The sequence below is a fragment of the Macaca thibetana genome, chromosome 5, assembly GCF_024542745.1.
Source record: "Macaca thibetana thibetana isolate TM-01 chromosome 5, ASM2454274v1, whole genome shotgun sequence".
In the NCBI taxonomy this organism is placed as follows: domain Eukaryota; kingdom Metazoa; phylum Chordata; class Mammalia; order Primates; family Cercopithecidae; genus Macaca; species Macaca thibetana.
In genome coordinates, this window is record NC_065582.1 from 184,062,964 (window position 1) to 184,076,574 (window position 13,611).

The 13,611-nt window shown below is 52.8% G+C and overlaps 1 protein-coding gene across 1 annotated transcript in view; it reads left to right on the forward strand.

Annotated features, from left to right (window-relative positions):
• LETM1 (leucine zipper and EF-hand containing transmembrane protein 1) overlaps positions 1 to 13,611 on the forward strand; it is a 45,226-nt gene that overhangs the window by 26,781 nt on the left and 4,834 nt on the right. The window contains exons 7-12 of the mRNA XM_050792280.1: positions 2,830 to 2,949; positions 4,979 to 5,110; positions 5,625 to 5,768; positions 6,460 to 6,591; positions 9,650 to 9,784; positions 12,881 to 13,068. Of these exons, the coding sequence (XP_050648237.1) occupies positions 2,830 to 2,949; positions 4,979 to 5,110; positions 5,625 to 5,768; positions 6,460 to 6,591; positions 9,650 to 9,784; positions 12,881 to 13,068 (851 nt within the window). The remainder of the gene's footprint in view (positions 1 to 2,829; positions 2,950 to 4,978; positions 5,111 to 5,624; positions 5,769 to 6,459; positions 6,592 to 9,649; positions 9,785 to 12,880; positions 13,069 to 13,611) is intronic.

Consider the following 13,611-nt stretch of genomic DNA (forward strand, 5'->3'; position numbering starts at 1 on the left):
TAAAAGATATTCAGAGAAGATACTAAGGCCAGGTGCGGTGGCTCACATCTGTAATCCCAGCACTCTGGAAGGCCAAGGTGGGAGGATTCCTTGAGCCCGGTGGTTTGAGACCTGCCTGGGCAACATAGTGAGACCCCCACCTCTACAAAAAAATTTTTAAATTAGCTGGGCGTGATGACTTGCGCCTGTAGCTCCAGCTACTCAGGAGGCTGAGGCGGGAGGATTGCTTGAGCTTGGGAGATTGAGCTTGCAGTGAGTCATGATTGTGTCACTGCACTCCAGCCTGGGCAACAGAGGGAGACTCTGTCTCTTAAAAAAATAAAAATAAAAAAGAAGAACCAAATGAAAAATACAGTATCCAAAGTCAAAACCTGGGTGGGGTCAACAGCAGAATGGAGAAGATAAAATACAGAACGAGTAAACTTTAAGATAAAATGATAGAAATTACCCATTTGAACAACAGAGAGAAAATAGTAGAAAACGTTGAACAGAGCCCCACAGCCTGTGCTGTAGCAAGTGTTGACCATCTGTGTTATCTGGTGTTCCGGAGGAGAAAGGATAGAGCAGGGCTGAAAGAGTACCTCAAGAAATAATGGCTGACTGAAAACTTCCCAGGCTCAGTTAAAGATGTAAATCTGCAAACGTCAGAAGCTGAGTGAACCCTGAATAAGATAAATCCAAAAAAATTCACACCAAGTCACATCAGAGTCAAACTAATGAACCTGAAGACAATAGTTTTAAGGCAAAGAGAGAAAGGCATCGTGTGTGTGTGTGTGTGTGTGTATGTGTGTGCACGCACACGTGTGTGTATGTGTGTGTGGTTGTTGTTTCATTTATGAATGCCAGGTCTTTTTTTGGGTTTTGGGGGAGATGGTGTCTTGTTCTGTTGCCCTGTCTAGAGTGCAGTCCAGTGGCACAATCTCAACTCACTGTAGCCTTGACCTCCCAGAACCAAGCCATCCTCCCACCTCAGCCCCCCAAGTAGCTAGGACCACAGGTGTGCGCCACCACACCGGCTAGTTTTGTTTATTTTTCTTGTAGAGATGAGGTCTTACTATTATGCTGCCCAAGCTGGTCTGAAACTCCTGGGCTCAAGTGATTCTCCCACCTCGGCCTCCCAAAATGTTGGGATTACAGGCGTGAGCCACTGTGCCTGGCCAAGAACGACATCTTTACTATTAGGGGAAAAGTTGAATGACAATGGATTTCTCCAGGAACTGTGGAGACCACAGGACGTGGAGCATTATTTTTCAATTGTTAAAAGATCTATCACCAGCAAAAATATAGCGATGACGGGGAGCCAAGGCAGTATCAGAGGGAAGGAAGCTGCGACTGTCACCAGCAGACCTCCCCTAAAGGAAGGGCTGAGGGAAGCTCCTCGACCAGAGAGGAAACAGTAACAGAAAGTACCTCGTGGCAGCAGGAGGAGTTCCCAGCAACCAGAGTGAGGGTCGGCACAGCAGGCTGCGCTCTCCCTGCACCTTCTGTAGCAAGCGAGGCTGAGGGACGTGCTCCGTGGTGGGGTGGAGGTGACGATGCGGTGGAGGCGACAGCTGAGAACAGACGGAGGGGAGGCTTCAGTGCTTGCCTTCGTGGGGGAGTGCCGACCCCACCGCACTGCAGTGAGCTGCGCCCGTGGATTGTGTGTCGCAATCCGCAGAGCAACACTAAAAATGCTGCACAGAGACTCAGACCCCCAGAGCGAAATCTAACAGAGGTCAGCCAGCCCACAGGAGGACAGGGAGGAGAAAGCAGACAGAAAGAGCTTCATTGCTGATCAACCAGAGGAGCCCAGCTCGGTGGGCGAAGGGTTTGGCTAAGGAGGGCACGCACGCTGTGGAATGCTGCGTGGCAGTGAGAGGCCTAACCCAGCATACCCACAGCACCCCCAGTGGGTCCTCAGGGAACCCCAGAGGTGACGTCCGGCATGATCCTGTTCAGAGAGCACTCCAGGTGACAGCTGCAGACGTGGAGACAAGCGTATCTGAACGGACAGCACCGGGAGCTGGGGAAGGTGGCCTCTGTCTTGACTGGGTGGGTGGCATGTGCTCATTGCAGTGCTGCTGGTGAGACATTACACTAGGGGAGGCATCTTATGCACAGGAGCTCTGTTACTTGTTAAAACTGGATGTGTGTCCACAGTTATGTCAAGTTTGGTTTTAGAAGTGGAGATGGTGGTACTGCCTACCCCACAGGGTGGTTGTGAGGTGGAGTGAACTCTAAAATGATGGGCCCTGCTGCAGAGTCCTGGCGTGGGAGCCCTGTTGCCAGCATCTACCTAGTGGTGGCTGTCATTACTTCTCTGTGTCTCTCTTCACCTGTTGCTCCCTGTATGCCTTGGTGTCTTCTATCTCTGGGACTCCTGTTTGCTTTTCCAGTTGGGGTCACAGTGACCTTGGGCTGAGCAGAAGAGAGGGGCCCTTTGGGTATGGGGTCAGGATGTATCTTCAGAGTATCTGGTTCCCTCTCCTTCTGTCCCTCTTTCTTTTCCATCCTGGGCACACTTTGGCAGATGGTGGACTGTGGGGATCAGGAGAAACATTAGGTGACAGGAGTAGCCAGGGTGGGGCTGGTTCTGCCATCAGGACAGAGGGATGGAGGTGGACTTCTTTGTCTCAGGGGATTGGTCGTGGCCGTTCTGCACTTCCCAAGATCCTGACCCTCCATCACAGGGTTCCAGCCACTTCAAACCTAGAACTGGGCTTTGGTGGCAGTGGTTTGATTCTTGCTTGGCAAAACCTGTTAGCCACTTACTCTGGAGGTGTTCACATAGACACGGTGACCCACCAGCAGCTGTCCCGGATGATAATTCACTGCTTTGTTTTCTAGCTGATTGCTGAGGAAGGGGTGGACAGCCTGAACGTCAAGGAGCTGCAGGCGGCATGTCGGGCACGAGGCATGCGGGCCCTGGGCGTCACGGAAGACCGCTTGAGGGGCCAGCTGAAGCAGGTGCGTGAATACTTGCCTTATGCCAGGCCAGCATCGGCTCAAGGGAAACGTCAGCCTTGAAAGGCCACTTGGAGGCTTTTCCCAAACTCTGGGCGGGCCTGGCGAGGCGACACTCTGACCTCTCTGGGGACGGCTAGGATGTTTGGGCTGTTTCTCACCCTTCTGGTCTTATCACATTCACACCCCTGCATTCTCGCTTTTCATTGCCTTTTGAATATTGCTTTGATTTTTTCTTGTTTGCTTTTAGTTGATTTTAAAGACCTTAGTAACTTACTATTTTGATTATCTGTAGTCAGATGAGGACTAGAGTTCACCTCTGAGATGTCAGACATGTTCACATTTTGATTCTTTCTGAACTGGGGCCATGGAAGGTTTGGGTGGCATGGCGTGGTCTGACGTCTGGAGCTGCCCCCTCTCTTGGCCGTGCCCTGAGCAGGTGCCTGTTCCCAGTGCCGTCAGATCAAGTGGCTTGTAGGTTGGGCAGTGGTGGCCCCGGCCACTCACTCTTACATGGAAAGGTTAAGGGGTGCAGGGCTCCAGCCAGTTTCCTCCCAGTGCCCTGGCACTGGCATGCCCTTGTTGGTCGTCATCCTCCTGCCGGGTTTTTCACACAACCTGCAAGAGTAGATGAAAGTGTGTGAACACACTTCCCCTCTCGACACAGACAGTATTTATGGTGTGATCCTGTGGCACCCCCTGCCTTCCACAGCTGCGTCTTCCATCGATTCCCCAGCAGAGCCTTCTCTGTGTCTGGCATGGGTGCTAACCTCCCTAGCACTCTGCCCAGCCTTCTGGAGCTCCGTGGGGACATGGGCCACACACACAGGGGCATCTGAGCAGGGGGGCAGATGCCGTCCCTTCCCAAGCCCCTCAGCCCCCAGGGGAGTGTGGTGCATTGGGGGCCCGAGTGTCATGTGTTTACACTTTCCTTCTCTACCCACCTCTCAGCGTTGCCTTTCTTCTCTTAGGGTTTGTTCTCATGTTTTGCCCCATGTTCAGTTTGTCTCCAAACATTGTCACGGTCTTTCTTGCGCATTTGGAGGATTGTCTTGGTGTCACTCAAGCAGCCAGTCCCAGAACCTGGTCTGTGCAGAGCCTGCGGGGGCCTGAGTGCTGACCGGCCTCAGTGGCACTGCCTCTGCGGGCCCATTATATGTTGACCTGGGCTGGTTTTCTTTGTTTGAGACAGAGTCTTGCTCTGTCACACAGGCTGGAGTGCAGTGGCGCGATTTCAGCTCGATAAAATCTCTGCCTCCCTGGTTCAAGCAATTTTTGTGCCTCAGCCACCCAAGTAGCTGGGACTACAAGCGCGCCCCACAATGCCTGGCTAATTTTTGTATTTTTAGTAGAGATGGGGTTTCGCCATGTTGGCCAGGCTGGTCTCTAACTTCTGACCTCAGGTGATCCGCCCACCTGGGCCTCCCAAAGTGCTGGGATTATAGGTGCCCAGCCCCTGGGGTGTTTTTTTTTTTTTTTTTTTTTGAGACGGAGTCTTGCTCTGTCACCCAGGCTTGAGTGCAGTGGCCGGATCTCAGCTCACTGCAAGCTCCGCCTCCCGGGTTTACGCCATTCTCCTGCCTCAGCCTCCCGAGTAGCTGGGACTACAGGCGCCCGCCACCGCGCCCGGCTAGTTTTTTGTATTTTTAGTAGAGACGGGGTTTCACCGTGTTAGCCAGGATGGTCTCGATCTCCTGACCTCGTGATCTGCCCGCCTCGGCCTCCCAAAGTGCTGGGATTACAGGCTTGAGCCACCGCGCCCGGCCCCCTGGGGTGTTTTTAAGTGGAGAGTTGGTGCCCTGTTCTGAGGCCCTTGGGGTCCTCGCTGTGGGGGCTGTTGACCCCCGAGCCTCTCTGGTGTTTTGTTTACTAAGGCCGTCATCGGTTCACACAGCAGAGCAACAAATAGACCTTTTAGAACTTGAGACACCATCTTCTCTGAGGGCTCTTCTGGTGATGAGAAGGGTTGACCTGCTGTGTTGGCGGTGGGGTTGAGGGGCTGCCCATCTGCTGAATGTGGCTTTGGTTGCAGTGGCTGGACCTGCACCTGCATCAGGAAATCCCCACATCACTGCTCATCCTGTCCCGGGCCATGTACCTCCCGGACACCCTCTCTCCAGCCGACCAGCTCAAGTCCACACTGCAGACCCTCCCAGAGATTGTGGTACGTGCTGTCGGAGACCCCTTTTACCTCATCTCTTCATAGCTGGCCCCACTCTTCTGGGGTGGCTTTTCTGTGGTCGGGGGAGGCGTGCAAGAGTGCTCATTCCTCAACCATGGGCAAGGAGCCCCCCACCCACACAACCTCCCCTCTACCCCCTTGCTATTGCCCCCACCCAGCCACCTGTCCCCTTCCTTCCATCCCTCTTCACCGGCCCCTAGCCTGCCATCCCCTGTGTGGTCCTGACCTGGCCACATGTTGGCTGCTGTGGATCTGTGCTACGGCCCTTGGAACTGTGTCAGCAGCGCCTGTGCTCCTTCCCTGCACGTCAGGAGTCACCGGGCGAGCACAAAGGGTGGCCCAGAGGACTCCCAGCAATTGCAGGCGGCACCTCGGCAGTGCCTTCTGTCCTGTGTGTGAAGCCCAGCTGGTGACAGGGGCAGAGGACAGAGGTTAGGGACAGCAGGGGCCTCTGGCAGTTTCTGGGGCTCACTCCCAGGTGTACCCTCTTCTGAAGGCAAAGGAAGCGCAGGTGAAGGCAGCCGAGGTGGAGGGCGAGCAGGTGGACAACAAGGCCAAGCTGGAGGCCACGCTGCAAGAGGAGGCGGCCATCCAGCAGGAGCACCGCGAGAAGGAGCTGCAGAAGCGCTCGGAGGCGGCGGTAAGCGGTGGCCCTGCTCCGTGGGGCATGAGGCTGTCCTGACCCAGCCTCCCTAGAAACCCCACAAGCCCACAGTCTTGGCCTCCCGCGTGCTTGGCCCCCCACGTGCGTGGCCCTATAGCTCTGTCCTGCATTTTTATTTCCCCCTGGAGTAGTCAGGGAGACAGGGTGCCCGGGTGTGGTGGCTGCAACTCTGACTTTGGGACTCCCTGATGGCCACGGTGGTGCTCATGGGAGATGTACCTTAGCCATCTCAGAGGGGCAAGCTTAGCACACAGCAGTGCCCACTCTCTCCTCAGGGACTTGCTGTGAGGGGCGCTGGCAGAGGAGCCTCAGACTACCCCAGGCTCTGGGCTCCTCTTCAACGCGGGCCCTGTGGTCCTCTTGGGTCACATGCATGGTGCCCACCCACAGGCTCAGCCTCCTTCTCTGCAAGTGACAGGACAGCTTGGTGGAGTCATGGGGAGACCAGAGATGGGTGAGGTGCTCTAGCCTGTTCCAGAGAGGGCCCCAGGTGACCTGGCAGCTGCATGAAGCCTCCCTAGGGACCTCCTGTGGCAGGTGTGCTGCCCGCTGTCACCGGCAGGCCTGCTCCCAATGTGGCCTCTGCCATCCATTCTGAGCATCGGGGATTGAGAAGTCTGCTTCTGTGTGACGGCGGGCGCCGGGCCGGTGTCGCCTTGCCTTTCAGAAGGACGTTGAGCCCGAACGTGTGGTAGCCGTTCCCCAAAGGCTAGGGGCTGAGCTGCAGCCAGAAGTGTCTGACACAGTCCTGCGGTCAGAGACCCTGAAGGACACTGCCCCGGTGCTGGGGGGCTTGAAGGTAACGAGGCAGGTTCTGGGGCACTGGAGGCTGAGGAGGGCGTGGCCTGGCTTTGTGGACAGTTGTGGGGCAGGGATGGGGACAGGTTAGCTGGGGCACCTATAGCCCTCAGTGAGAGGAGATGGTGCAAGGGGTTGAGGATGAGGCCAGTGGGCCCCTGGGAGGCTTGGTGGTTGGGAAGAGAGTGAGTCCGGCTGGGCTCTGCACTGTGCCTGGGTGCACGACAGCTGAGGCTGCCAGGAACTTGGCACCCTGGCCCACAGTGTGGCAGGTAGAGATGCCAGTCGGCAGGTTTCAGGGCCCTTTGTCAGCTTGCACAGACAATGGAGGGCAATGTGGCCCCTCAAGGTGAAGCCTCCTCCACAGGCCCAACCTGCTGTCACCTCCTGTGGGGTGATCTGGGCTTGCGGCATCTTCAGACTCCCCATGCCAGCCTGTGAGGTGCAGCCTCCAGGCACCTGTGCTGCCTACATGGGATGCCTCCTGGTGCCTTCCATCTTAAACTCGCAGGCTGGAGGGCAGTGACGCCATCTCGGCTCACTGCAGCCTCTGCCTCCCAGGTTCAAGCGACTCTTCTGCCTCAGCCTTCCAAGTAACTGGGAGTACAGCCGTACACCACCAGACCTGGCTAATGTTTGTATTTTTAGGAGAGACGGGATTTCACCATGTTGGCCAGGCTGGTCTCAAACGCCTGACTTCAAGTGATCTTCCCGCCGCAGCCTCCCAAAATGCTAAGATTACAGGGGTGAGCCACCGTGCCCAGCCATAAAAAAAATTTTGGGACCAGGTGCAGTGGCTCACACCTGTAATCCCAACACTTTGAGAGGCCGAGGTGGGTGGATCACGGGGTCAGGAGATTGAGACCATCCTGGCTAACATGGTGAAACCCTGTCTCTACTAAAAATACAAAAAATCAGCCAGACATGGTGGCATGCGCCTGTAGTCCCAGCTACTCAGGAGGCTGAGGCAGGAGAATGGCGTGAACCTGGGAGGTGGAACTTGCAGTGAGCAGAGATTGCGCCACTGCACTCCAGCCTGAGCAACAGAATGAGACTCTGTCTCAAAAAAAAAAAAAAAAAATTAAACTTTTTAGCAAATCAAATAGAACTATTATGTAAAAAGAATCATGATTACATGGGATTTGTCCAAAAAATACAAATTGGCTTGAATTTTTTTTTTTTTGAAATGGGATCTCACTCTCTTGCCCAGTCTGGAGTGCAGAGACGTGACCTCGGCTCACTGAAGCCTTGACCTCCCAGGCTCAAGTGATTCTCCTACCTCAGCCTCCTGAATAGCTGGGATTATAGGTGCCCACCACCACACCTGGCTAATTTTTGTATTTTTAGTAGAGATGGGGTTTCACCATGTTGGCCTGGCTAGTCTCGAACTCCTGGCCTCAGGTGATCCTCCCACCTCGGCCTCCCTAAGTGCTGAGTTTACAGGCTTGAGATACTGCGTCTGGCCAAAATTTTTTTAAATGTAATTTCCACATTAACAGACTAAATTGGCCAGGCGCGATGGCTCACACCTGTAATCCCAGCACTTTGGGAGGCCGAGGCAGGTGGATCATGAGGTCAGGAGATCGAGACCATCCTGGCTAACACGGTGAAACCCCGTCTCTACTAAAAATATAAAAAATTAGCTGGGTGCGGTGGCGGGCGCCTGTAGTCCCAGCTACTTGGGAGGCTGGAGAATGGCGTGAACCTGGGAGGCGGAGCTTGCAGTGAGCCGAGATCACACCACTGCACTCCAGCCTGGGCAACAGAGCGAGACTCCGTCTCAAAAAAAAAAAAAACAACCGACTAAATTAGAAAAGCCGGGAATGTTTTATCTCGGTAGCTGCAGAAAGAGCATAGGGCAGAACCCAGTATCCGTTCCTGATACGCAGATGTCCTGCACACATGGGCAGCTTTCTCAGCCCAGTCAAAAGCATCCGCTGAAACACCTCTAGCTGCCATCACCCTCAGTGGTGAGACGTCGATGAGGGTGTCTGTCCTCAGCTCAGCATCAGCTGGTGTCTGAGCTCAGCATCAGCCTGGGGGTTTCAGTCAGGGCAGTTGGATACAGAAAACAAAACCATATACATCAGAAAGGAAAAAGGAAAACTCTTTATTTACAAATGGTGTGAACATCAATTGTGCTTCACTATGGTAATGAGTAGTCAGAGAAGGTTTGAACGGTATGGCACCCCCCGAAATGAACTACTTAGGGATAAATTTGGAAAAAGATATGCAAATGCTGTCCACGAAGTGCTTGCTGTAAAGTGTTGCTGAGGGAAAGAAAAACCCAACAGAGGGGCTGGGTGCGGGGCCCACACCTGTGATACCAGCACGGTGGGGGGCCGAGGTGGGAGGATCATCTGAGCCCAGGAGTTTGAGACCAGCCTGGGCAACATAGTGAGACCCCGTCTTTACAAAACATTAAAAGTTGGCCAGACATGTCAATGTGTGCCCGTAGTCCCAGCTCCTGGGGTGGCTGAGGCAGGAGACTGCTTGAGCTTGGGCAATCAAGGCTGCAGCAAGCCATGATTGCACCACTGCACTCCAGCCTGGGCAACAGAGACCCTGTCTCAAAAAACAAGAAACACACGACCACAGGAGCACATCTCAGAATAAGTGAGGGAGAGAAGCCAGACAAAAAAAGAGCGTGCACTGGCTGATCCGTCTATTTCAGATGCTAGAAAACGCACCCAAGTCTGCCGTGGCAGGAGGTGGACCTGAGGTTGCTGGGGGTGGGCGGCGGGTCCCAGTGGGGACATGAAGATGCATTTGGAGGTGACTCTTTGACTGTAGTGAAGGTTTCACAGTACATGTGTCAATTCATAGATGACACGCTTTAAACAAATGCGGTTCGGCATATGAGGGCAGACAGTGACTGCATGCATGCAGCCAGCATAGCACTGAACCTGAACCCTGCTGGTCTCTTGTTACCAATGAGTGTCCAGTGAGACTCTTGCCCTGGGCTGTCCATATAATATGAACAGAGCAGCCGGTCACTTGGGAACAGGCTAGTTCTTTCCCTTGGCTCAGGCTTTATTATTTGACCATTTTTATCTCAGGAGGAACAGATCACTAAGGAGGAAATTGACATCCTCAGCGATGCCTGCTCTAAGCTGCAGGAACAGAAGAAGTCACTCACCAAGGAGAAGGAGGAGCTGGAGCTGCTGAAGGAGGACATGCAGGACTACAGCGAGGTGGGTGGGATTTGCTCCCTGGACTCTGAGACTGCAAGAAGAGTAAAATCGCTGTACTGGCCCCAAAAGTATTACATAATACTTCCGTCAGATACTCGATAAGCTGGCCAGAGAGTATTTGGAGAGGAAAGCAAATTATAAATAAACCTATACAGTAACTTTTCCATAGCCATTCTGGCTGGACCAATCTTCTAGAATGTGGCTGTGTGCCATTCTGGCCACAGATGCATGTGCACCTTTTTTTTTGAGAGAAGGTCTTGCTCTGTTGCTCAGGCTGGAGTGCAGTGGCACAATTTCAGCTCACTGCAACCTCCACCTCCTGGGTTCAAGCAGTCTTGTGCCTCAGCCTCCCGAGTAGATGAGACAACAAGCATGTGCCACCACGCCCAGCTCAATTTTTTGTATTTTTAGTAGAGACAGGATTTCACCATGTTGACCAGGCTCATCTCGAATTCCTGGCCTCAAGTGATCCACCTGCATCGCCCTCCCAAAGTGCTGGGATTACAGGTGTGAGCCGCCGTGCCTGGCCACATCTTTTAGTCTCTAAACATGGGAAGGTGTCTCATGAAGAGTTTGGTCACTTGATGATGAAATCTTTTTTTTTTTTTTTTTTTTTTTTTTTTTTTTTGAGACGGAGTCTTGCTGTGTCTCCCAGGCTGGAGTGCAGTGGCGTGATCTCGGCTCACTGCAAGCTCCGCCTCCCGGGTTCACGCCATTCTCCCGCCTCAGCCTCCCAAGTAGCTGGGACTACAGGTGCCCGCCACCACGCCCGGCTAGTTTTTTGTATTTTTAGTAGAGACGGGGTTTCACCATGTTAGCCAGGATAGTCTCGATCTCCTGACCTCGTGATCCACCCGCCTTGGCCTCCCAAAGTGCTGGGATTACAGGCTTGAGCCACCGCGCCCGGCCGATGATGAAATCTTATTCATGATTATGTAAAAGTGGCTTTTCTTTTCTTCCATGGTGATTTTTTTCTTTTTTTTTTTTTTTTTTTTTTTTTTTTTTTTTTTTTTTTTTTTTTTTTTTTGGTAAATATTACTTCCTAATATGATTTTGAGACAAAGTCTAGCTCTGTTGCCCAGGCTGGAGTGCAGTGGCGTGATCTCGGCGGCTCACTGCAACCTCCGCCTCCTGGGTTCCAGTGATTCTTTTGCCTCAGCCTCCTGAGTAGCTGGGACTATAGGCACCCACCGCCACGCCTAGCTAATTTTTTGTATTTTTAGTAGAGACGGGGTTTCATTGTGTTAGCCAGGATGGTCTCGATCTCCTGACCTCGTGATCCACCCGCCTCAGCCTCCCAAAGTGCTGGGATTACAGGCGTGAGCCACCACGACCGGCCCCTAATATGACTTTTTTTTTTTTTTTTTTTTTTTTTTTTTTTTTTTTTTTGAGACGGAGTCTCGCGCTGTGTCACCCAGGCTAGAGTGCAGTGGCGCGATCTCGGCTCACTGCAAGCTCCGCCTCCCAGGTTCACGCCATTCTCCTGCCTCAGCCTCCGAGTAGCTGGGACTACAGGCGCCCGCCACCACGCCCGGCTAGTTTTTTGTATTTTTAGTAGAGACGGGGTTTCACCATGTTAGCCAGGATGGTCTCGATCTCCTGACCTCGTGATCCACCCGCCTCGGCCTCCCAAAGTGCTGGGATTACAGGCGTGAGCCACCGTGCCCGGCCAATATGACTTTTTTAAAACTGTTTTCATAGCTCTGTTGGTAGTGATGACTGATTTTTCAATTGGCAAAAATAATTTGCCATTTCTGGATTTATGACAGCCTCATGCCTTGTGGGTTCTCCACTGGATGTGAGGTGCTTATCACCAGCTCAGCTTGTTCCTTCCCTCCCCTCTCCTCGCCTCCCCATGATGTTTATTCGTGGGGAAAAAAACAACTTCAAATTTAAAAAGACACTTAAAGCTGGGCACTGGCGGCTCAGGCCTATAATCCCAGCACTTTGGGAGGTCAAGGCAGGAGGATCACTTGAGCTCAGGAGTTTGAGACCATCCTGGGCAACATGGTGAAACCCCATTTCTGCAAAAAATACAAAAATAGCCAGGCATGATGGCGTGTGCCTGTACTCCCAGCTACTCCGGAGTCTGAGGCAGGAGGATTGCTTGGGAGTGGGAGGCTGGGAGTTGGAGGCTGCAGTGAGCTGAGATCATGCCACTTCACTCCAGCCTGGGCAACAGAGCAAGACCCTATCTCAAAAAAAAAGACACTTAATTTCCTTGATTAATTCGTTCACTTAATTTTTCTTTAACAAATATGAAGGAAATTGAGATTCAGAGTAGATTCTGTATCTTTTGCTAAAAAGGCAGTGTACAAAAATAAGAAATTTGTATGATAGAAATACAGTTTGTAACTTTCTCTGGTTTGAATTAATGGATTTAATTACCTTTACAAGTTAATTTATTAGCTTTTTTTTTTTTTTTTTTGAGATAGGGTCTCGCTCTGTCACCCAAGCTGGAGTGCAGTGGTGTGATCTTGGCTCGCTGCAGCCTCGACCTCCTGGGCTCAAGCGATCCTCCTGTCTCATACTCCTGGGTAGCTGGGACTACAGGTGTGTACCACCACACCTGGCTAATTTTTTGTTTGAATTTTAATAGAGATAAGGTCTCGCTATGTTGCCTGGGCTGGTTTCGAACTCCTGTCCTCAAGTGATCCTCCTGCCTTGGCCTCCCAAAGTGCTGGGATTACAGGCATGAGCCACTGTGCCCAACCAGATTCCTTTTTCTTTTTTCTTTCTTTCTTTTTTTTTTTTTTTTTTTTTTTGAGACAGAGTCTCGCTCTGTTGCCCAGGCTGGAGTGCGTTGGCACAATCTCAGCTCACTGCAGCCTCTGCCTCCTGGGTTCAAGCGATTCTCCTGCCTCAGCCTCCCGAGTAAGTGGGATTACAGGCGCCTGCCACCATGCCCAGCTAATTTTTGTATTTTTAGTAGAGACGGGGTTTCACCACGTTGGCCAGGCTGGTCTCGAACTCCTGACCTCAGGTGATCTGCCCGCCTTGGCCTCCCAAAGTACTGGGATTACAGGCGTGAGCCACTGCACCTGGCCCTGTTTTTCTTTTAAGACAAACTTTTTACAACTAAAATAATTTTATTAGGACTTGCAGGAGATCAAGAAGGAGCTTTCAAAGACTGGTGAAGAAAAATACGTGGAAGAATCTAAAGCCAGCAAGAGACTGACAAAAAGGGTGCAGCAGATGATCGGGCAGATTGACGGCTTGATCTCGCAGCTGGAGATGGACCAGCAAGCTGGCAAGCTGGCCCCGGCCAGCGGCATGCCCACGGGGTGAGTGAGGTGGCGGGCGTGGGAGAGGGATGGGAGACTCACGCAGGATGCCTGGTCCCTTTGCTGGATCCAAGCTGGGCCCTTCTGGCTCCAAAGGGCACATCTTGGCCTCTGCCTAGCTGCCTCTCCTCCTTTGACTCAACAGTCCCAGCCAGGGACCCACTGGCATCTCAGTCTCTGCCTCTCTGAGAGCAGTTCCTCCCTTCCTGGCCCCTCTTCCTCTTCCCACAGCCCTCTCCCCTCCTGTTCCAGCCTCCGCCTCTCTTGGCTTCTGTTTCCTCGAATTACCAGGCTCTCTCTTGCCTCTCCCTCTTCCTGACCCCACCCACACTCAGTAATGACACCAATTCCGGCAGTCGGCCTTCTCTTTGCCCGACATGTCCCAGATTGCTGCAGCAGTGGCTGAGGGAGCTGCCGTTGTGTGAGTCCCTTCTGGGCGAATGAAACAGCTGTTGGGCAACAGCTGGTGCCCTGCAGGCTCCAAATCTCCACCCCCACCCCCACAGCGTTATAGGCAGGCTGCCTGTGGCACCCTGCTCATGC